Source organism: Mizuhopecten yessoensis, unplaced genomic scaffold, assembly GCF_002113885.1.
Source record: "Mizuhopecten yessoensis strain PY_sf001 unplaced genomic scaffold, ASM211388v2 scaffold3091, whole genome shotgun sequence".
In the NCBI taxonomy this organism is placed as follows: Eukaryota; Metazoa; Mollusca; class Bivalvia; order Pectinida; family Pectinidae; genus Mizuhopecten; species Mizuhopecten yessoensis.
The window spans coordinates 792,579-817,223 of record NW_018404871.1 but is presented as its reverse complement, the minus strand read 5'-3'; the positions used below and the strand labels follow the sequence as shown (position 1 = coordinate 817,223).

General features: G+C 34.6%; 3 protein-coding genes across 3 annotated transcripts in view; 2 read left to right on the top strand and 1 right to left on the bottom strand.

The window, feature by feature from the left end:
- LOC110446979 (serine/threonine-protein kinase greatwall-like) overlaps positions 1-2,624 on the top strand; it is a 19,554-nt gene extending 16,930 nt beyond the window's left edge. The window contains exons 12-13 of the mRNA XM_021492338.1: positions 804-914; positions 1,714-2,624. Coding sequence (XP_021348013.1) covers positions 804-914; positions 1,714-1,766 — 164 coding nt within the window. The 3' untranslated portion in view covers positions 1,767-2,624. The remainder of the gene's footprint in view (positions 1-803; positions 915-1,713) is intronic.
- A 5,131-nt stretch (positions 2,625-7,755) lies between these two features.
- Positions 7,756-24,645, bottom strand: part of LOC110446976 (probable tubulin polyglutamylase TTLL1) — a 19,425-nt gene continuing 2,535 nt past the window's right edge. The window contains exons 2-15 of the mRNA XM_021492334.1: positions 23,286-23,442; positions 22,327-22,392; positions 19,771-19,913; positions 18,569-18,673; positions 17,818-17,893; positions 16,499-16,633; positions 16,279-16,387; positions 14,525-14,605; positions 13,808-13,870; positions 12,479-12,519; positions 12,149-12,194; positions 10,869-10,978; positions 10,074-10,127; positions 7,756-9,871 (exon numbers count right to left, since the gene is read on the bottom strand). Of these exons, the coding sequence (XP_021348009.1) occupies positions 9,754-9,871; positions 10,074-10,127; positions 10,869-10,978; positions 12,149-12,194; positions 12,479-12,519; positions 13,808-13,870; positions 14,525-14,605; positions 16,279-16,387; positions 16,499-16,633; positions 17,818-17,893; positions 18,569-18,673; positions 19,771-19,913; positions 22,327-22,392; positions 23,286-23,395 (1,257 nt within the window). The 5' untranslated portion in view covers positions 23,396-23,442 and the 3' untranslated portion in view covers positions 7,756-9,753. The remainder of the gene's footprint in view (positions 9,872-10,073; positions 10,128-10,868; positions 10,979-12,148; positions 12,195-12,478; positions 12,520-13,807; positions 13,871-14,524; positions 14,606-16,278; positions 16,388-16,498; positions 16,634-17,817; positions 17,894-18,568; positions 18,674-19,770; positions 19,914-22,326; positions 22,393-23,285; positions 23,443-24,645) is intronic.
- LOC110446977 (transmembrane protein 41B-like) overlaps positions 21,083-24,645 on the top strand; it is a 21,484-nt gene continuing 17,921 nt past the window's right edge. The window contains exon 1 of the mRNA XM_021492337.1: positions 21,083-21,374. Coding sequence (XP_021348012.1) covers positions 21,338-21,374 — 37 coding nt within the window. The 5' untranslated portion in view covers positions 21,083-21,337. The remainder of the gene's footprint in view (positions 21,375-24,645) is intronic.

Below are 24,645 nucleotides of genomic sequence, written 5' to 3'. Positions count from 1 at the left end.
GGGCCCAAAAGGGAAAATTAGCCAATATTTCAAAAATCTTCTTCTCCAGACTCAGAGGTATTACAGTCATTTTCTCTGCATGGATGAAAACATCATCAGGGGCTTTATTTAAATTGTAAATTTCAGGACCCCCAAGCAATCCGTTCTCCCTTGGGGAGGGGGTAAAGTTTACTATAGTTTATATAAGGAAACAACACTTTTGGGTATATTTTGACAATTTTCTGTTGGAAATTATTCTTACTTCGTGAGAATCATCTTTGGTGGACGACAGTATCACATTGTAAACTTGGAATTCCTGCCCCATCCCCAGGGGTTAGAGCGGGCCCCCAAAGGGAACATTTACAAATATTTTAAAATTCCTATTCTTTGATGACATGACAAGTATTGTATTTCACTAAGTTTACATGCTAATTTCCACATCACATTTAAACAATAAAATAAAGCTACCAGTACCTATGATATAACTCAGGTGACCGCTAAGGCCCTTGGGCCTCTTATTATTTTTTTCTGATGGAAAACAGCCTGTTGTATTCCACTTTGTGATCGAAGGCAACAACTTCAATAATTCTGGAATAGACCTTTTTCCAGACACCATTTAAAAATAAGTTGATTTGCTATATTTGCCAGTGTTGTTCAATTTGTTTACTCCATAGATGTGAAGGCAGTACCAGTCTTTGTTACAACATGTATGTAGTTCCTGTATAGTGATTGTTGTGTTGACTCCATAGATATGAAGACGATGCTATTCTTTGTTACAACTTGTTTCTAGTGCTTGTTCAGTGATCAATATGTTTACTCCATAGATGTGAAGGCGATGCCGTTCTTTGCTGAGGTGGACTGGAACAATCTGCTCGACATCACTCCTCCGTTTATACCACAGCCTGACGATGAACTGGACACCACTTACTTCCAAGGTAACAACACTATGTTATTGAGTTTGTGTGGTAACAGCCGACAGTGTCGAACCATCATACACTAGACCTGATGGGTAACAGCCAACAGTGTCGAACCATCATACACTAGACCCGATGGGTAACAGCCGACAGTGTCGGACCATCATACACTAGGCCTGATGGGTAACAGCCGACAGTGGTGAACCATCATACACTAGACCTGATGGGTACCAGCCGACAGTGTCGGACCATCATACACTAGGCCTGATGGGTAACAGCCGACAGTGTCGAACCATCATACACTAGACCCGATGGGTAACAGCTGACAGTGTCGGACCATCATACACTAGACCTGATGGGTAACAGCTGACAGTGTCGAACCATCATACACTACACCTGATGGGTAACAGTCGACAGTGTCGGACCATCATACACTAGACCTGATGGGTAACAGCCGACAGTGTCGAACCATCATACACTAGACCTGATGGGTAACAGCCCAGAATGATCACACTGATAATCAAAGAGGATTTTTTTATTGTCTCTTGTTAATTCATACCGGTCAAATGGGCCATGTGAGCTTAATTATGCCATGATGCAGAGTCCTTCTGACATAACCTTTTCATCAAATGGCTTCTTGTCAAGAGTTATTGAGGAATTTTGACCAAATTTGGCATGGAGCATCCATGGGCCAAAAGAATTAATTCTTGTTTATTGAAGGGTGTTTCCACTTTTCTTATGATTGAAATGGTACTCTTGTTGCCATGCACATACCTAGCAGAATCATATGTTATTTTAAACAATATTTGTTTTCATACAGCCAAGAATAGCATGCAGGAACTGCTGGTGTCTGGAGTGGACTTCGGGCTGTGATCCTTACAAGACCAACAAGTGATATCACCCAGGATGCTGGCATTCGGAGATGATGTACAAGGATTTCGGGACAAATTGGGCTTCAAAGATGCTGTTTCATAAAGGAAGTTTTCCAAGTGAAATGAAGAAATACCTGTGACCTTCCTTTGAAGCAGCAACATGACCTGTGCTTCAGCCAATCGGCAACATTATTGTAAGGAGTCTGTTAGTTGATGTTGAGGTCACCAGAATTTGACTGAAATTATTTACATTTCAGCATGGAGATTGTGATTTGATTTCGATTGGCTGATGTTCGATAAAAGAAAACTGTGATGTTTGATCACTGGGGTAACCTGGTAGATTTGTTTTATCTGTGATGTAATATTGTAACTATATATACTTGCTTGAAACGGGTATTTACGAAGTCATAGCGACTGCATTTTTCGAGTTACTGTATATGTATACACTATGCTTAACCATGTCACTAGATCAATATTGTTACTGTATTGTGGGAACATTGTAAAACCAAGCTTGCATAGTCAGGACATACAAGTGCATGATAGTTGACAGATTTTTTTTTCTTCTTTGGTGACAGTGTCTCACCAAACGCTCTTATTCTCATACAGATTAATGATATTAAAATGTCCACAGACAAGCAATATTTTCACAAGAAGCTATTCTGAAAGAAATAATTTCATATTTTAATTAATACCCCACAAATAAACAATTATTTGATGACCCCTTTTGTTAGGTGTACCATACCATTACTTGCTAATGTTTGTGGTCTAATCTGCACTTAATCAAACTGCTTCACATGCTACCCATCCTCGATACTCCAGCGATTACGCTCACTTTCGCTCTCTGCACCCCTGGAATATGTCATAGCAAAATTGAGGCACACGACTAGTTATTTGATTGGTGTCGGGTAAAAAACAACTGACCAATCGCTAGGCTGATACTTGTCCTTTGAAGATTACAGAGGAGCGACGCCCAACTTCAAAGTCAATAAGTTTTACCATTACGCGACCGCGTTCGGGGTCTTAGTGTGGGAGGAAACCGGAGTACCCGGAGAAAACCCACATGGTTGGGCAGGTTACCCCATACCTTTTTACGTCTGATTGGGGAATTGAACCCCAGCCGCCTTGGTGACAGGCAAGTACGCTATCCACTGCGCCACCCAATCATCCATAAGATGTACATCAAAGGATCAAACTAGTCTTCTCGTCTCATCCACAAGGCGCTGCACACTGAGCCTTCGATTTTGCTATGACATATTCCAGGGATGCAGAGATGGAAAGTGAGTGTAACCCCTGGAGTATGGAGGATGCATGCTACCTAATTACCTACCATCACACTGGTTAATATGCTTTCAGACCTGTGATGACACTCCTTCACCCTCCACTCCCCACCCCCCATCTAGCCCCAACAAACACACACTGCTACTGTTCAAGCACTGCTTCATTCACATACTTTATTCCAGTATTTCTGACATCTTCTGAATTTTAGCTTGTGACCCAAGAAATTAATCAACATGTCTGATTAATTCAATATTGTTAAATCGGGTGTGAACAATTTTGTAAGACTATTTGTATGTAGTGGTGTAACAGAGTATACCAAAGATGTTTATTATCACTAACAGATATAAACACAGTTCACAAGATTAGATGGACATTAAAAATAGATCTTATTAATCTGTACTCGCACAAATCAAGTAACATGAATGTTTGGATATGGGATTCAGTATTTTTTTTGCGGTATATCAAATCTAATATGGTACAATGCATTTGAGAAAACAAGGTTGCACTGTGACCAAATGTTTTCAGCTGGGCTATAGAATGCTTTAATTTATATAGATACTAGTCAATTTGCTTCATACATACTGCAAATCTTATTTATATTCCATTTATACAGAATTTGACGCGTTATCCTGTGGGTAGCTGTTAAGGTTGTTTCTACCACAATCTTCCCTGTTTATCAACCCCCAGGCCCTCCATTAATCAAAAGAGGTGTTAATTAAATAAAAGTGTTCACGAACTGTTTGATTTTTGATTTTGATTAAGGAACGAGGCAGTTTGAACATTGTGGCCATTTGACTCATCCTCCTCTACCAACATTCATAGTGTTATAACCGAAACTTATGTTTACAAGTGGTTAGCTTTAAAGCCACTCAGCATTGATTAAAACACAGTCAAACTTCAATGTTTCCAATTTTGTAGGGACTAATGAATGTTGAACTTCAAACATATTTGAAATAATTTATAATATACTGGATAAGGCCAAATAAGACTGAATGTAATTGCTAAGTGACAGAACACAAGGCTAGAAATTTAATTTGAAATCTATAAAATTGGTTTTAATGTTATTAGAAAAATATATTTGATGTACTTATGCATTGTAGTTTAATTTGCATGTTTAGGTGTTGAATGACTGGGACTAATGTTCTTTACAGATAATTGTTTTACATCGATTTATTACTTTTAATTTTCAATATTTTCCTAAAGACAAAAACAAAACCCTAAATATCAGTAGTGTTATATATAGAGGGGAAAATCTAGACTTTGTGGCAGTTTTGACACAATGAGAAATTTTAATCTTCAAAGTCGATTTATGGAAGTTTGAATGTATGTTAAATATTACAAAATTTTTCCGTTAAATCATTTAACAAAGTTAGTGCCTCAGACAAGTCTCTACTGGGCCTGAATTGTTGATAGTAAAATACAATGATGTTAATCCTTCAACAATGTCATGAAAAGATTGTGGTAGAAATTGCAATAGTTGTTTATCATGTTATTATAATAAACTCATTCACCCCTGAAATTTCATAATGAACTATTCCAACCTTTGAACTGGAAGAGTTCAAATGTGTCTTCAAGGGTGAATGAGTTAAATATAACTGGAAGTTTATTTTTAAATTCTAAAAAGAAATACTTGCTAAAGTTTGCTTGTTTTCATTTTTTTTAAATTCCAAATTTATCAAATTTGAGTTAGATAAGCATTGTTATCGACAGTTACTTACTGTGAAACCTCTGTATAACAACCTAGGGCTATTAATATCACTTCAGGGTGATAATAATCAAATTGTATTTGTCTATTTATAGACATATTCAGAAGAAAATGGCGATTCCTTTTACTGGTCGATGATTTTGGTTGTGATATTTATGATAACATAGTATAAGAATCAGGAAATATATCCTTCATTCAATCTATCTTTTTACTGCTGTAAACAGATTTTTGCTTTTATTAATGAATACTGCAAAAGTTTTTTATTTTTGAGCTCACTAGCTTTTGCGGGTTTGTTCAGGATAATTTTTTCACAGATTTTGTGTCTAAATACTATGGCACATATGATGTTAAGGTGAAGATGAATTGACCAGCTACTTCTGTTTTTGTTGGTTTTTTGTTTTTGAAAAATTGTTCCTGGAAAAATTTCGACTCTGTGAAAAAATAACTTAATAGTAGCTACAGTTTTCACCAGTTGAAGCTTTCCTTCTTTAACTCCTGAATGCATGAAGCATTATCGTAAAGTACCTATAAATACAGTGATTTATAATGTGTGACTTATAACTTGAGTGAGAGAACAGCTTTGGAGAGGAAAGATGGATAGACAAGGAAGAAATCATGGTTATTGTTCCTTTCACAAATTCAAATAATTGCAAATATGTTGTTGGAAAACAATAGTGAAATATTTGTAAAAAAATATCTGGTTTATGCAAATTAGATACAATGTACAATGATATAAATGCAGTATAGCCGAGGTATTCAGATTGGGTACAATATGTTGCCTAATACATGTATCATTTGTGAAGTTGAATTTGTTTTGAATACCCACATGTCTGTTATTTTTTTTTACAAAAGTTATTATTAGATAATGAGATCGACATTTCAGCATGAAATTGTATGAGATATTTCTGAACTGTTGTTATTAAAATATGGACACGAAAACCAATCAAATGATTTATGAGATCAAGATTGATTGACCATGTGACAATAAATTTTTAATTATAAAGATATCCCTAGTGTTGGTTTTTCTGTAATAGCAAAATAAGTCAATATAAAATATAAACTTTATTTATTTTACAACAATTGTGAAACAAGTAATTTCAACTTATATTGATTACTCTTGCTGGCCCGGATGTTAGGGGTCTTAACCCTTTCACCCCTCACTTTAGTAGACTATTCCATGCATTGATATGGATCAGTCCATTATGGTCTACAGTGGTGAAAGGGTTAATGTGGGAGGAAACCGGAGTACCCGAAGAAAACCCATGTGGTTGGCCAGGTGACCCCATACCTTTTTACGTCCGATCTGGGAATTGAACCCAGGCCACTTGGTGAAAGGCAAGTACGCTATCCACTGCGCCGACCGACCACCCATAAGAAGTAAGTGTGCTTTAGCAAAGTGAAAAGTTGACGCCAAGATTTCATTCGGTATCTTAATATGTGACAGTGTACATATCTGCTGCAAGCCCTTTCATGATAATCATTTCCAGAAAAAAATGCATTTATCAGACTATGAATACAATTGGATCAATTTAATTTTGAAGCTTCCCCTGCTTTGCATAATGCGAGACCAGCGCAGGCATTAAAATATTTAGATGACATTAAGCTACTCTGGGATTGTTTTTTTGCACTGACAGTACAGACACTTCAAAATCGAAAATAATAGGGTATTATTAATATTTAGATCATTTCAAATTGTATATTTAGAATGTAAAAGACAACATCAATGTCTTCATTTAAAATGGCGAATGAGAAGTTTTTGATAGTGTAGAAAAAATAGTAGAAGTTGTTTGATTTGAATAATCCTCCCGAGTCCTTTAATATTTAATGTAAATGATCTTGAGTGGTAGATGTATCATCAATTTTATTTATACCTCATTAGTCTTACAGGCTGATTCCGGTACTACATGCTATATCTCCTGGTAGAAGTGCCCCCATACAAAGTAGCACATTTGTTGTATGCAGAGATATCGCCCTTTGGAGAAATGTCATGTTTTTTCCCCCAAACAGAAATAAAAGCAACCTGACAGATGATACTCAACAAGATCTCAATTAATATGTTTCACAAACTTCCTATTAAAATATTACCATTGGTATAAGGTCCTACAAAGTTATGACATCTCCACATAAACTCACTTTAAGAGAAGGCAGTGTTCTCTTTGTAAGATGTCTCTTTAGTGCAAAAAACAATTCTTGCTTTGCCCTCCTGGAAATATTTCTGTGAGGGAAACAAACCTTCATATCTCCCTAATGGCTTGGCAAAAAATGTATGTTTTCCTTTAAAGAGTTATTTAATTGAACTTATCTTTCCTGCCAACTCTTTCTATCCACATCTCCCTAATATAAGACATCTCTAGATCTGGTAACCTTGTTGTCAGAGTAATGTGACTGGGTTTGAGTGTCACGCTACCATGTCCGGGTCATGGCATTTCAGTGAGATAGCACTTTAATTGGCCCTATCTTAGGGGACACCATCTTCATAATACCAGGTAAGTAAGTTCAGGAGGCAAGGTAGTCTAGTGGTAGAACACCGGGCCCTTGACCTAAGGGTTGCAAGTTTGAGTCACGGCATGGCACTGTGTTGTATCTTTGAACAAGATGCTTCACTTCGCTTGTTCCAGTCTACTCAGCTGTAAATGATTATATGGTTGGGCAGTGCTGGTATTATTGAAAGCTAGCTGTAAACGCCTGAATGGAAGCACCGGCTGTATACTCCCCAGGGAGTTGAGAAAGATATTGGCTGGTTGCAAAGGCCCTATAACCACGGATGATAATTTGTGAACCACTTTGACACGACCTACATCCTAGTTTGTGATAGAGCAGTATATAAGAACCTCAAATTATTGCTATTATTTTGCTGCCAAAGGACACAAAAACCCCAAATGAACTAGTTGATCTTGACTGACATAATATGAATTGTTTTCCTTTCAAATCTTGAATAACCAGATTATTATTTTCCCTGGACCCAGTGGATTTAACTTTACCTAAACAAAAACACAAAAAAAGGATCGACTATTTTGTTACAATTTATTTTTGTATATAAATATTGTTTAACAACTCGGAATGATCATAAAAATACATTGTGTTCTTGACATTGTACTGATACAATTAAATAACATCACAATTCCATTTACATGATAATCAGCAGCTACCGTTTGACTTGTTTACTTACTTCCCATTAAGTTTTTACCATATAGGTTGACAAATCTCAGGATAAATCTTGTATAATTCTGGGATCTCCAAATTGACCCACCTTACACCAGGAAGTTTATCCTATAGCTAGGATTCTTAATTTATCAATCTACTGCTCTTGCACTTCATAAGTAGAGTCATTTAAACTTACTTTGTAACCGGAGAAGTAAAATGAGAAAATCAGTTATGTAATAGTTTGATTACATCCAATATCATTATCATGATTTAAATATGTATATACAACAGCAGTTTGAGATATTCTTACAGGACAATCACATGCACTCTGACACACAGGACATATAGATCATTCTTCCCTATTAGATTAATAGAATCCTCTGGAAAGATTCTTAAGTTACCAAACACTCAGCTTCTGAACCCTCGGGGGAAGATTCTTAAGTTACCAAACACTCAGCTTCTGAACCCTCGGGGAAAGATTCTTAAGTTGCCAAACACAAGACTTTGCCCCTATCTTAACCCCCAGGGTGTTAATGATTCTTTTTCTCTTACCCTGTTCTCTGATTGTGTATCATATACACAATGCAATGGCTAAACTCGGGGTGGAGCTTGACGTGATTCGACGTCATTGTGTGGTCGATGTGATGTGATACCATTGTTATGAATAGGGGAATTCCCCCGTCTCAACCCTAGAGTGAGACAAGGACATCTCACACTGGTAAAAGTGTGGATACACCTGTCCAGGGTAAGAGAAAGATCATTCTTCCCTATTAGACAAAGATATCCAAACTTCCGGTCAGGGAAAGATTTTTCAACAAAAGCTAATCATGGAACATAACTCACTGGATTTGCTGGAAAGTATGCAATCAAGTTTGTTTCACAAAAACACTACTTTTACTGTTTTTTATTTCCCTACTTTGGAGTAAGAAAAATTTAAACCCTCGAGGTTATATTCTTAAACGTCTTGTCCTCAGCAAAACCTTGGGCTGGACATTTAAGAAATATACATGATTCTTGAGTTAAGATTTATCTGTCTTTAATACCCCCAAGGTGGGGAAAGAATATCTGTATTATTCTTACACACGAATGACAGATCATTCTTACACAGAGGACGAATAGATCATTGACAGATTCTCTCTCTTATACGATGATATACATGTATAAAGACATACCCAGGGTACTCACATGAAAAAAAACCCCATCCATAATTATTTGAAAAACATAATACTTTCTCAACGTATACCAGGTCTGTTAAAAATAAAATAGCAAAAATGTTGTGAAATGAAATCTTACAATAAACTTATCACTATCAAATATGCACTTGCTTTTGCAAAAATTATTCCAGAATCTTGGCTTCTCGAGGCTGCACAGTGACAGTTATTAATGAAAATGTCTTGATAAACAAAACTTTCTGATGGAGATTCTTATGCAAAGGAAATCAGTGAAAAATATTAAGTTATTGACCCACTCACTCACTCTCCAGAAATAAACTCCATAACTTACCAATAGGTATAAGAACATTTCTGCTCTATAAATCACAGACATTTTTAAAAAACTATTATTGTTAGTGTGTTGATGGTGTTACATGTACATTGTATCTGTTTTACAGAAATTAATTCATAACCCAGACACAACTAATTTGTATTATTGGCAAAATGCATTATTGCATCTAAATATGCCATAAATATCAACATTATATCATGTAAATTCATACTTTTAGTCAAAATTCAAGTTTCTGAAAATTTTACTTCAATTAGATTTACCATATTGCATAATATTTCCAAATGACCTATACTTTCAGATTCAATGTGAAATAATGTCTTAAAAGTTGGTTTTGAGATCTCAAGTTATTAGGTCTGGTTCATTTCCATGTAGCAGGAGAGGGGCGTCCACGTAAATCCTTGAATCCTCGTACTCCAGGTCCCGCTTTCTTGGAATCCTGGAGCACCTGATCCTGCTGAGCAAGTTCTTCGTCAAACCTAGAAAACAAGTAATTAACAGATTGGGATATATGGTCAGTAATACAATTTACTAAATTTGGACAAAATGAGGTTAAATTGTATCGATAAAGATATCTGAATACATGATAAGTGTCTCCATACATTGTATTTCATTTTTTCTTTAACATCAGCTCATCATCATTCCTGGATTATTTTTCATATTTTAAGAATGTGTACTTACAAAACATCAAAGTTTCCTAATGAATCTTTGGATGGTATTCTATTCCACCGCACACTGAAATGACATAACTCTTAATTAGAAATAAACAAACGCAGGGGTTTCTTGGTTTTAGAATACAAAATCATTTCTCTAAAATCAATTTTCAATCATTTTTAAAGTAAGATTTGTTAAAAACACAAAGCATTGGATATTTTCAATAATCTTGACCTTTGACCCAAGATTTAATAAACACTTATCTTTTCACAGTTAACTCTTGACAGTAAGAGTATCCCACCACTTTTCTACTATATATGTATACAGGCTTTGTAAAGTTTTTTCCTGTTAAATCTATGATATTTTCAGTAAGGATGATAATTATAGGTTACTACATGTAGTTAATTTTTTAGTGAGTGAACATTTTGAAATTATTCCCAAAACAAAATCTCTTATCAAGAACTCTTGGGTTAAAATCCACTTAGCCGAGATTTTATTGTGAAAAAAGGAAATAATCATGAATATATATCTTTTGTATTTAACTCTTTGCTAAATTAAAGGAGCATTAAGCAACACCAAACACGAAAAATGCGAAACAAATTGGAACTCTTCTGTGTGTTGGAGATACAACACAGAGCTCTGGGACTCTTTAAATAAGGAATGTCTTTTGAAGACAACTCAAAAACCTTTCTTGTGTTTCATTGGTACCATAATAATGATATGTAAGTTACACAAATAAGTCATTTCATTATAATGTGACCTGAAAACAATTCATATTGTTATGTATGATCTCTACTCTAATTTTCACAGTAAATTACTTACTCTGGCATCTGACCTGGCTGTATGACAATGTTTATGAGATCGTTCATCAGTTTGTATTTCATGATTCTGTCACTGGACGTCGTACTAGTCAGAGATGGGGAGGCATTCACCTAAAAATAAACAGGTTAACCCCATGTGACTACCACAAAATGTCATTTTGCATGCTACAAAAATAATGAAAATTATGATTATTCCATTAAAGACATATTTACCTAAGAAACTTCCACAAAAACCAATTACACGAATGTTTCGTTGGATGAGCAACCGTGATAATCAATATTCACAAAATTTAACTGATTCAGCGGACACGCGTACGAAGCAACCCAGGCCAATGGAGGTATCTGTTGAAGTGTAATATAATTTCCATTAGTTTTTGTCCTTGTTGACAATTTATGCGTTTTTGTGAATTAGGCTTGTATGGAAAACAACAAGTAAACTAACTGCAACAGGCTGCTTTTGGTCAATCCATGATTTTATTGCATCAACCAAAAACAAAAATTTTGACAGAGGATGTAGGTCAATATTGTTGCTCTTTGATTATACAATAAAATCATTGATCAACCTCATCAACATGCTATAATTGTATATGATAACATAATTATCACTAACATTAAATTACATAATAATGATAACAGTGATCAATCCAGCTTTCAAGTTTACTTCAACAACATTTATTTAGGAACTGGTCCATTTAAGTACTTGTAATGACAATTCTTATATATACGTAATTCTTGTAAAATGTGCAATGATGCATAAACGAATTAACACTAATCAAGCAGACAATTCTTCCCAAGCCTCCAGGCGGAGCTAACACTCTACCAAGCAATAAAACTATTACCCTGGAGACATTCCTTTATAATTTAAAGAAATATAAATGAATTTTTGAGACAAAAAGGAAAAGCGTATGTTGGCAATCCATAGTCCCTAACCTCCATATACACGTACAAACTTTTCTAAGCCATAAATCTGAATGCAGTGAGCACAAGACTTGATGTCATTGATATGCAACACTCTGCCATTCCAGAATGTACATACATGCAATATTTTGCAACTGTAGATAGCTACAGTATATGAAATATGCTCTCGACAAGGTGACACATGGTAAACAAAGTGCAATAACTCTACATAAACTGGGCACAACTTCCCATTCATCATTTAGCAACTGAAGGTTTGCAAAGACAATGTGACCAACTGATGGACAGAGTGCAAATCTACAGTCTCCTCTCCAATAGTACGGATGGGAGACTAATTAAGATCTGCTATATTTCTCTTTCTCTCACCTCAATTAGCCATGGCTTGAGATTGTCGTCAACAATGTAGTCATACCTGAAGTTTAAAAAAATACTGTATAATGATAGGTATAATTCCTTTTGATCTTACAGGTATTCATAGAAAATTCAATTCTTGATGACAACGTGTGTGTCATAAATAAATAAAATTATTTAAAAAGTTATTCATTCAATTTGTCGTATACATTACAGCTTATTGATTTCGATTCTTTTATTTTTTCCAAATATTCTTCCCTACAACTTTTTAAATTACTGTAAATATTATCTATAAATGCAAACATTTATCAATCAGTTAGGAACAAATATCAGCAATCTACATACCCGTAGCATTCAAAACAGTGGCGATCGTTGGATATCACATTCTGAAATGAATAATGGCATAAATACAGTACTGTATATATACGGACATATTTCAATATTAAAGGACCTTGGTATCCAGCTTCACACAAAAGGGAAAATGAAATATACATATTATTTGATGTGATAACTATCATTATCCTTTATTTTTATTTTCCTTTTTCTTTCTGATTCATATTCCAATTGAACATATTAGTCTGAATGCTTCTTAAAAATCTTCAAAATAACGTGTTTTTTTTACAAGATTTAAAAAAATAATGTTGCAATAGATTAACAGATAAAAAACCTAGCCCAAGTTTTCTCTGGCCCTGAAACCAGACTATGACATTTTGACAGATAGACGTCTGGTGATTTCACCTGTCAAAAAGTCTTAAGTCTGGTGTCAGGGCCAGAGGAAACTCGGGCTAAAGAAAACCTCTGGTTCTGCAATATTCCCACATTCTTCTCATGTGGTCAGGTATTGGAATACAGGTCTTTTCTTTCCCCCAAACAAAGAATTGTGAAGCCATTAATATAGGGTTATTTGGTAGGCAATGGTTAACCTAGCTAAGTTTGATTCAACCGTGGTTAACTTTGGGGGGGTCTAACCTGTTTGACCCTATGACCAATTTTTTTCAAAAGAAGTTAATTAAGATTTTCACAATTTTACACTTGTGAACTTGAAAGTGTGTATACTAGGTCATTCGTTTGAAAAAAAAAATGATATTGTCGAACCTGGTAATTTCTAGGACAATTATGAAGACTGCAGGATAATTCTGTTGGGAAGCTGTTTGGATATTTAAATGTGTTAAAACCCCTGTGACATTGGAAGCAGACCAAAGTATTTTATTTTAACATGCTTGATAGCTCTCCAGACCAAATGTAATGACTCAAGGCCATCTTATTCGGTAAAAGTTGATTGACGTTTTCGATACATTTGAAATGCTACATGGAGGTCGTTCATTTGAACACACTTTCAAAGCTACATGCCAAATATCATACCTGTGCCGTTTTCGTTAAAACAGTTAAACCAGTCGGACCTAGTATTCTGATGCTGCTTTCAGGTGAGCCTTGACAAAGCCTTGCAACATTTGCAGGTCTGCCAGGATTTATACCCGAAATTGTTCAATTTATAAACGAACAGGCCCCAGCTAATCATCATGGTTCTGTAGAAGTCGACATGTAAAGTAAAAGTTGATTACAAACAAATGCTGTGCTATTATATAACCTCACAGATACTTGGTTTAAGGTGAACTTAAACTTTTAAACTGTACTACAGACTTACTGATGACGTTGTTTAAACCAATAGCTTACCGACACAGCTTTTAAAGAATGAACGGTCTGCCAGTTAATTTCATCGAACAGCTTGTCTGTGACCTGCCAAAGTAAGAAAAGAACAAATTAATGTCAAAAGTTTCATTTCCAAGAATATATTTATATTTGTTTGTCTTATTCATAATCATTGAAGTGACTGCCTGACAGAAGACTACTGTTGATAACAACCACATGTAGAAATATACCTATTATAGTTTGGAAATTCCGTTCTGGGATCAAGTCAAATAAAACAGACTGTGCTGCTGAACTTCTGTGAAGAGCATGTGCCCAATGTAAAATAGTAAGTGTTCATCGTTTTTTAATCTATCCTAAATATTTTTTTATATGTTGATAACTTGAATTACCAGTATTCCAAAATGTCTGAATCTTAATTAACTTATCTGAATTTTAGCATCAAAACAGCTGACTAACTGTAACTAACTAAATCAGTAGCTTGCATTGAGACTAGAATGTATTCCGTCTTTGCGTATTGCAGAGTTATCTTCTCTTGTGAGCAGGTATTGATTGTTACGTCATTGGTTTGTGTGAGAAAATTACGTCGTTTTCTCAAAAATTGATGACGTTACTCTCACAAACCAATGACGTAACAATCACTACCTGCTCGCAAGAGAAGATAACTCTGCAATACGCAAAGACGGAATAGGAGGGACAGAAACACATATTTAAGATAACTTATTTTTAACACCACCAACTCACATCCTTTCCACGTGTGCTCTCTAGAAAAAGACGGAGATTCTGTATCGTCCATTTCCCACCATGCACTGCATTATACTCATCCTGTTATAAATAAACAACCTTTATTAGGGATACTTTTACGAGATTCAAAATTAAAATGTCTAATTAAAAGATTAATCATATTTTTAAATATATATTATAATGACATTCTGATCTCTGACATATGTTATCATTTCACGAACTAAAATTTCCAGAATCATGTATTGCTATAACCACATAAAGTGGAACCTTGTTATACTGCCACAATTTGGCTAATATTGGCATTGTAAAGGGGTTTGGCGATGAAAGGAGGGAATGTTGTAAAGATTTTTTTAAGAAAAAAGAGAAATTCAGACCTTTAAACAAGATGGTGGTTAGCGAGGTATCAAATGGAATGAGGGGAATTATATCAAGGTTTTACTGTATTTGTTTATGACCTCTATTTGCCAGATGATTTGCTGACTTTGCCAGAAAACAAGTCTCTATGACATAAGATCTGTAAAATGAAAAATCCATAACGAACCAATGCAATCATTTACGGATCCCCGTCTCACAGCCAAAAATTATATAACTATTTGGTGGGAAAAAAATATTTTCAGTTTGACTATAGCTTTGATAAATAATTTCTGAAATGAAAATCATTCCTAGCAGAACTTTAATGCAAAAATAATAAATTTGAAATAAGCAAGAAAAAGAATTAACAAGTGTTCTGAGCATAAAAATGCCATGAGACCAGACCAGATTTGAACCCGGGACCTCCGATCATTTTACTGTCGCTGTAACTAGCAGAGATACCCTGTAAACGATAGTACTCTGGCTCAGTTGTGCTACTTAAATCCAAAACAAAATCAAAGGGAGATTACTGCATCTATGGACAAGGGTACTGCAAAAGCAGAATATAATACCCTATCATACATCGAATGAGCAGTTGTCTGTATGGTTGTATATAAAGGGCCATAACTCCATTTATAAGGGTTGGACAATGGTGTTTATCAAACTTGTTAGAGCTATCATGATAATGAACCTTCCTATTCAGTTTGAAGTTAAACCATTGAAATCGAGCAGACACTGTTTTGGCAAATGAATAAAGGGCGATAAATCCATATATTACTGTCCGATAATTGTGGTTATCAAAATTATTCGAGCTATCATGGCAATGGACCTTCCTATGAAGTTTGAAGTTAAACTGTTGAAAACTAGGCGGGATATTGACCGGACAACATTCGCCCCCATCCGCCCGCAAGACAAAATAATACATCATATAGATGTTTGACGGGCGTAGAAAAACTACAGTGGTATTCTCTAGTGTTTTGCCCAGAGTAATACAGGAATCCTTAATTCTTTTACCCTGGACAGGTACATCCACCATTTTACCGGTGTGAGATTTTCTTATCTCACCCTAGGGTTGAGACAAGCTACACGTATGTTGTATGACGTCATAGCAACAATACAATGACGTCACGTCGACAATTCCGCCGCATCACATCAACATTGTCTTGCATTGATGTAACGTCTATATAACATACATAAGAGGGTAAACAGGGTAAGAGAAAAATAATCATTCACCCCCTTGGGAGTGAGACAAAGTGATCTCAACCCTCAGGGTAAGATTCTTAAGCTGTCAAACACTCGGCAAGCCTCGTGTTTGACAACTTAGGAATCTTACCCCTCGGGTTGAGATTACCCTGTCTCACCCCCAAGGGGGTGAAAGATTCTATTAATCATGGCTGGCTTACCCCCTGTTTCTGTATGGAGACATTGGTGAGATGAACAAACATATTGTCGAGTTCGTTGACACTGGCGTTGTACTTCACTGTACAGAACCGGGCAAACCCAAGTCTGAACCTGTCAACAAAAACCACCGAAAATAATAGGCAATTAAACATCCGATAATATCAAAATCATTAAAATTCAAAACATGTCATCATCAAAATGTGCCAATGATTTCAGACTTACATGTAACATTTGAGCGGGCGGAAAGATGTGACCAACACGTACAGACGCAGGTCAAACTTCTTGCCTCCAATCAGGAGTGGGTTGTCAATGTACTTGGAGATTACATAGGTGTCTTTGGAAGTTGGGGGTGTGAAACTGGACAAAAATATAACACAATATATATATATACCGGTCAACACATTTATCTTTAATTCTAAAATATTTATAGGTATTTGTACTCTATATGATAGCCATTTTGATAATTTTAAAAAAAAATATAAATTTTGTGGCAATATATTTTTTGGCTTTTGGATTCTGTGTGTGGTTGATTTTTTTTAATGATTCCTCAGCATTTTTGTCTTTACAAAAAAGTGTTGAAAATCCTACTTTTAGGCACCAAACTACTTGTTACTGAAACATCTACCTAATACTCACATAAGAAAATCTGTTAACGTCTACTTTCCTATGCATGTATTTCATGAATTTTGTCAATAACAGCGAGTCTGATAAACTGGTAACCTGGTCGTGCATAATGGAACCTGGATATTATAGACTTTTATATTCAAACCCTATCACACAAGTCTTAAATAACATGTTTCTGTATCCATTGAAACAGGAATTTCCCAGAAAGCATTTATTTTATTATTAATCACTGACTGCATTATATAATGACACTTTAAAGAACTATTATTTGAATTTTCCTTGACTCCATTTTATAATGAGACTTCATGTCAAATTATAATGAGAATTTAAAATTTCTGTTTTCAATAGAAACATTTTCATTAATAAGTTTGTCGGGAAAAAAAATATATCATAAAAACGGATGCCTTTTACACCGAGCCACAACAGTGTATATGTGCCTTTAAGTTGTCAAAAGCAGTCTAGCTATATGTGCTTGTGTCTATGAAGAAAAAAGTACACAATCCTATTAGTACAATCAGCTTAATTCATGTACAGGTGTTGTATAGTTATGCAATCATGTTTAGAACCTATCTTAGTCAGAGCAATAGCTGGTAGTGTTTTTTTTTTGTTTTTTTTTTTTCTTTTTTTAAGTTGTTTCCAAATCCTTAGAGCATGATAATTGATTATGCCCTATATATAGCTTGTTTCATATGTATTTTAAGCCAATAACCAGATTTAGATCTGTTATCAGTTACGGTAAGTTACGAAGGGACTGGTTCCAAGTTCTCTCTCTGGTTCACTGTCCTGGCAATCTTATTTCATTTACATTAGGTTAACCCTTTCACCACTAACACTGTGTACCATAATGGACTCATCCAGATCAAAGCAAGGTAGAGTTTACTTAAGTTATATAGGGGTGAAAGATTAAAAATACTTACTTGCTTGTTTTACTATCCCTAGACCATTTCTTCAGCTGAGATAATTTATTCACCAGGAAAATCCCAATGCCTCGAGCTGTGAAAAAATGAGAGATGGAGAAGCATTTTAAAATGTTATCAATTAGCCAAGAAAGGCTGCAAGGATTGGTATAAATCTAATTTCGCTCTTGATCGCTCCATGATATACACTAAGTATGAATAACGATTGATTAAATGTTTACAATTTTTAAAGAACTGATTGTAAAGGAAACATTGTACATACGAAATGTAGTTTAATTGGTAAATATATATTAATGAAATCCATTATTTTTTAAATCATCAAGTTTCCAAAATGGGTTATCTCCCTTCAATTATAAATATAAGTTGTTCAAGAAACAAACAAGGATGGGGAAACAAACTTTGAGCCTGTATTATTTCCTCTCCCAAAATATTATACCTTCACACTTTAGAGGTTTCAAAGATAATACAATTAATATTTTTAAAAATACATGTACTCAAATTCTATTGGCTGAATTTATTCTTTCCATAAAGATATGGGGGAAAAAAAGATAAAAAGTCCATGCCCATTAATCTTTTGAAAGTATGTTTTACAGGATAAGATTCATCCAGTTTTCATATTTTATTCTATATCTGTCTCCCTAATGATAACAATTTAACTTCTGGTTAATGTTTTATTAAATACATGTAGTAAGATAATTATCTTATAAAAATGTGTACGCATGGAGAGTTATTTGTTGGTTTAAATACTGACCCTTCCCGCAAGGTTTCATAATCCACGTTGTATTAGGATTTTTTCGAAATTCCTCCACAAACAAGTTGTAGTCTGCAGGTAACATGAATGTCTGTGGAATGAAGTCTGAAAATAAAAATAATCATTATCTGTTGAAATTTCACAATCGATAATTAACTAAATTATATTAACAGTTTCAAGTAGAAAATGTAATGAGGAAGCACAGTTTTCCACATTGAAACTGTAGATAAGAGAAGATGGATTTGAAAATTCAGCTGAATTATGGCTGAACTAAATGCTTTTAAAATATGTGAAAATAAAACTTTATCAAAATTTACAAATGTAATTTAATTGATCTGAACATTACCAGCATATTTACGGTAATGAAATATTTTCCATTGCGTGTGCATCAGAATCAATATGGAAGGTACACAGTTTACATACTTTCTCAAGCAAAGTATAAAGTTATAACTTTATAAACCCTGAGATTTTTCATAATTTTCTAAAAATTGTGCAAAAAAAATCACACTTTGTAGGTTTTTATCTGGTAAAACTTTTCAGCGTTTCGTATTTACAATTTAATCTACTACAATCTCTTTTACAAAAAATTCTTAACAAAATTCAGAAGCCAAAATACCCCTGAAGTATAATACATAATCTAATCAATATTTTATTCCTTGAATCAGTGAAGATGTAAGGAAAGCAACATAAATTCAGGAAGACAATTGGTACTTGTCTCGTAGCACCAATAAATATTAGGTGACACATATTTTTCCTACATTGTCATCGGTTGGATCAAAATCACGTAAATGTCAGTGATTTGTGATATTGACTCTGTCTTACTATTTTTAAATACAACAGGTCAATATTCATTTTATGACGTCATTTCAATTGCGAAATCACAATGCTTTCTGCCAAATCTCCGTACAATTTGCATATATTTTATCATTTTTTAATGGTTAAAACATTATTAAGCATCAAATTCAAGACTTTTATTTCAGTAAATATATGGTTACCGGTATATGAACCTGAAAAAGTGATATTGACCTCAAATTTGTCTCGGTCAATATTACAGTTTCTCAGGTCCATATAACCATATACTCACCTCAAAAAAGTCCATAAATGTTGGTAAGTATCATGAATCTTTAAGTCATTGAAAGTGTGAGGGTTTTATTTAGTTAAGCAACAGAAATTCAGGAAGAAAATCAGCACTGGTCACATACCTAAGTGAATGTAGCGCCCAAATTCGTCCTTCTCTGCTAGGGGGTTCCCTTCTTTGTCGAGATCCTTGCGGTATCGCTTGATGTTTTTCACCATCAGATCTTTTCGTGTTAACTCCACATGGTTTGGGAAATGATTTATGATTCTACAAAAGGTATGATGAAATGATGTGTTATGTCAAGTCATTGTTAATAAATGAGAAATGATTTATAATCATAATTATCACAAATCAACATTATTACAAATTTCCCAATACTATTATTATTGAGGATTTACATGTCTTCAATACTGCAATGTATCAAGCTTCATTTTGTAGTAATATTGAAGATATGTATTTTAACTCATTCACCCCTCAAAACACATTTGAACTCTTCAAATTCAAAGGTTGGAATAGTTCATTATAAAAGTTCAGGGGTGAATGAGTTAATTAATCAGATTGAGGTCTATAATTTTGATATTTATATTTCACATCTTTTCAAATAGTTTCATATATTATAAACTCTCATTTTCATCAGATTAAATAATACAGAGATATTGCCCTGAAGCTATAGCTATAAATAAAGTCTACTGTTGGGAATATAATGATGTTGACTAATGCAGTATATATACCTGGTACATATAATATTTATGGTAATTGTACACTGTAAGTATAAAATCAATGTTTCCATAGTTATCATCCTCAGATTTATACAGGATGTGGGTATCCTGAGAAATTTAAGTGTCAGACATGTACAATTTCACACAATGGGCCATAATTTATACACACACCAAGGATCAGCGCACATGTGTTCAAATATTTGTCAGCTTGCACACCTGGGAACTGATGTTTTCAAAAACATTAAAATTGGCATATAAACTATTATTTTTGCGATTCTTGCCATCAGATTTTCAATTGATTCCTGGTTTATAGCGAAGATTTGATTAATATTTTGCCACCTAACACTACAGTCTTACGGGTAAAATAAAACGTGATTTCTTTAGCAACAATTTCTTTGTGTGAAGCTGACTAGATCATTCAACAACGAGGCCAACATTTTCAAAATCTGTCAGCTTAAGTTCAATCTAATCAAAATATTAAAAAGTATCTCATAACTTAAGTATGCATTTTAGAAATTTTCTTTTAACTTATTTGAATATTACATATTATCAATTAATAATTCAATGGTTTTCAAGCTCAACAAACTTATATTTAGTGACTCAGATCAAAATAAACTCAACATTTTTTTTCTCGCGTAACTAACCAGTCTTTTTACAAATTAATCATGTGTATATATTTTGCATATCTGAACATAAGATGATTGAATGACAGTAAAAAGTGTATCAGAACACTGATTACATGGACACATATATTAATTAGTACATAATTATTAAATTACACCTCTGTGTGTATATATATATCTATGATAAAAGGACGTTTCCTGTATACAACAACAGTTCTATTTACGGTATTACCTTAAGCTACAGTTGATTCGGGATTGCAATGCTATGTGAATAATATATATACTGCACCTTACAGACTAGAAGAATTTGCCAGTAATATTTGACACTGAAATCGCCCACAGCAGAAGGATGGACAAATTTCCTTCAAATGCAGTAAGGCATACAGGTATGATTTCAAATGATCTACTTTTCAGAAACACTTACCACATACTTGCCATGCAACTCTCTCTATTTAGGAGGGAGACTCTCGATTTTGGACCCTTAAATTTAGCATTTTCTAACAGTGATTTAATTATTTCATCTGAACTTAAGAACTACGTACTCAAAATATGTCATTCAAAGGGTTATTTTGTCTATATTTGTATATCTGTATACACTCATTTTATTTATGTTATAATTTTGAGCATGCAGAATTTCCCCCATGGTAATTTCAAAAAGTTTGCAAGTATTCCTGTTTCTAATAGATACATGTAGATAGTTTTTTCTGATCCTCTTCATCAGACTTAAATACATATAGCATTATAGGTCCCAATTCTGAATGAGCCTAAATGTCCTTGTTTTCCCAGTGTCTGTATAGCCTTCTTTAAAATGACTTGATTGTTTAACAGTCACCAGAGACAATGGAATATTGTTCCTAATTTATAGGAAAGGTGTTTAGAATCGGTATCATTCTCAAATTAAAAAAATATCCCAGATTTAAAAAAAATAAAAAATATTAATAATAATTTGAGGTTCTTATATACCGCTTTATCACAACCTATTTCGTAGGTCGTCTTAAAGCAGTTCACAAAATTATTATCCATGGTTATAGGGCCTTTGCTACCAGCCAAAAACTCCCTGGGGAGCATACAGCCGGTGCTGCCATTACAGCGCTCACAGCTAGCATTCTACAATTCTAGCACTACCCAACCACAAACTCATTTACAGCTGAGTAGACTGGAACAAGCAGAGTAAAGTATTTTTCTGAAAGATTCAACACAGTGCCGTGTCGTGACTCGAACCTGCAACCCTTCGGTCACGAGCCCGGCGTCCTACCACTAGACTAACGTGCCTAATGGGGTTTAAGCAGTGGAATGGACGGGAGGGAGGTTAAGAATATTGGTCAAAATTGTACTTACTGGTCATCTGTGAGTCTGTAGCCAGAATCTATACTAAAAATGTTTCTAACGCTCTGCACATTGGCCCTGAAATAGAAATGGTATCAGGTAAAGGTGTTTAAATGACAATTACCAGTATTAAATAAATAATTATTCATGAATGATATTTATATAACATTTTCACTTCCTGAAAATGTGGATTTCATAAAAATAAAGTTTTGTTCATTTGGAGTTGTGTAATTGAGTATTGAAATAAAGGTTTGGACAATGTCTAAATTTATTGATATATTTTGATCATGAAATTTATTCATGACAAATAAGAAGTGCATAGTATAGTATCGACATATAATTATACATAAAACATGTATGAGAAATTTACTTTGTTGTTGCTTACAATTTATGAAATGCATTTATACCCTCCCTAGGGTGGAAACGGTGAACGAAATACACAATTTTGATAAAGCATATAGGATTTTGTTTTAACCATGGAAAGCATACCTACATAAGAATGATACACTCTATTAACTCATTCACCCCTACATATCTAAACTGGACTTGCCCAGTCTTTGATTTGGTGAATGGGTTAATCTAATTCAGGGGTTGCCACTAACACTAATCCTGGACTAGTAGATTTCAGCATGGACTAGTGAATCACCTAACCTAACTGGTCCTTTGGACTTGTGAAAAATATGATTATAAAATAAGAATATTTCTTTTTAAAATTTAAAATAAGATATATTGCATGATAATTGTCAAAATTTTCCTAAAACTTCACCATATTTTTATGGCAGTAATTATTTTAAGTCCCCTACAGTCGATTACTTTTGATGTTTTGTACTGTAGATCCCGATGTTTCTTTATCAGAAAACATTGGACTATTTACATTGACGAAGGACTAGTAAATAATCTATTCAACTAGTCCTGTGGACTACCAAGCAAAAAAAGTTAGTGTCTCCCCCTAATCATACTCTGGTACTCACCAATAAAAGTTCCAGTCGTCATCCTGACTCACAGGTATCCAACCCCGAGCTTCAAAGTTGTTTAACAGGACTGACTTGTCCATGTCACACGCATACTTCAACCTGGCCATTTTCTTTCCTTTAGTTCAGTGAATTTATGAAAAAGTCATTTCTGTATCTAGAAAAAGAAACACAAATTAAAGTAAAAAAATGTTATTGTTAATAAGAACATTACATTGCAATATTCTGAAATGAAACAAAAATATTTACACATGTATAACCCTTTCACTACTGTAGACCATAATGGACTCATCCATATCAATGCATGGCAGAGTCTACTAAAGTAACATAGGGGTGAAAGGGATAAGGTAGTACTGTAAATTTTCAACCTGTCTTTCCTCAATAGATTTGAATTATCTGATGAAATAAAGTTCAATCCAGCAGCAAAATAACTAGAGGCAACATTTTTTATTAAGACAATGTATGTCTACTATGTTATCATACAATGTTGATTTAAGTTTCTGATTTTAAACCATATACAGGTATTCATTGCACAACTATACACATGTAGTGGGTTGGGTCCATATGGCCAATGGCAATACAATTCAGTAGGTATCTGGAGTTCAGAGGTTTAATCATAAAATGTATAAAGAAAAAGATCAGGTAAAAGTCACAGAGATCAGGTAAAAAACTGGGATGAAGTCATATAGATCAGGTAATAGACTCAGGAATGTAGTCACAGGGATCAGGTAATAGACTCAGGAATGTAGTCACAGGTATCAGGTAATAGACTCAGGAATGTAGTCACAGAGATCAGGTAATAGACTCAGGAATGTAGTCACAGGGATCAGGTAATAGACTCATGAATGTAGTCACAAATACCAGGTCAAAAAACTATGGTGTAGTCACAGCGAGCAAGTTATAGACTCGGATGAAGTCACTGAGACTGGAATGTAGACACACAGATCAGGTAATAGACTGGAATGTAGACACAGGGATCAGGTAATAGACTGAAATGTAGACACAGGGATCAGGTAATAGACTGGGGTGTAGACACAGGGATCAGGAAATAGACTGGGGTGTAGTCACAGGGATCAGGTAATAGACTGGAATGTGGACACAGGGATCAGGTAATAGACTGGGGCGTAGTCACAGGGATCAGGTAATAGACTGGGGGGTAGTCACAGGGATCAGGTAATAGACTGGGATGTAGGCACAGGGATCAGGTAATAGACTGGGGTGTAGTGACAGGGATCAGGTAATAGACTGGAATGTAGGAACAGGGATCAGGTAATAGACTGGGGTGTATTCACAGGGATCAGGTAATAGACTGGGGGGTAGTCACAGGGATCAGGTAATAGACTCAGGAATGTAGTCACAG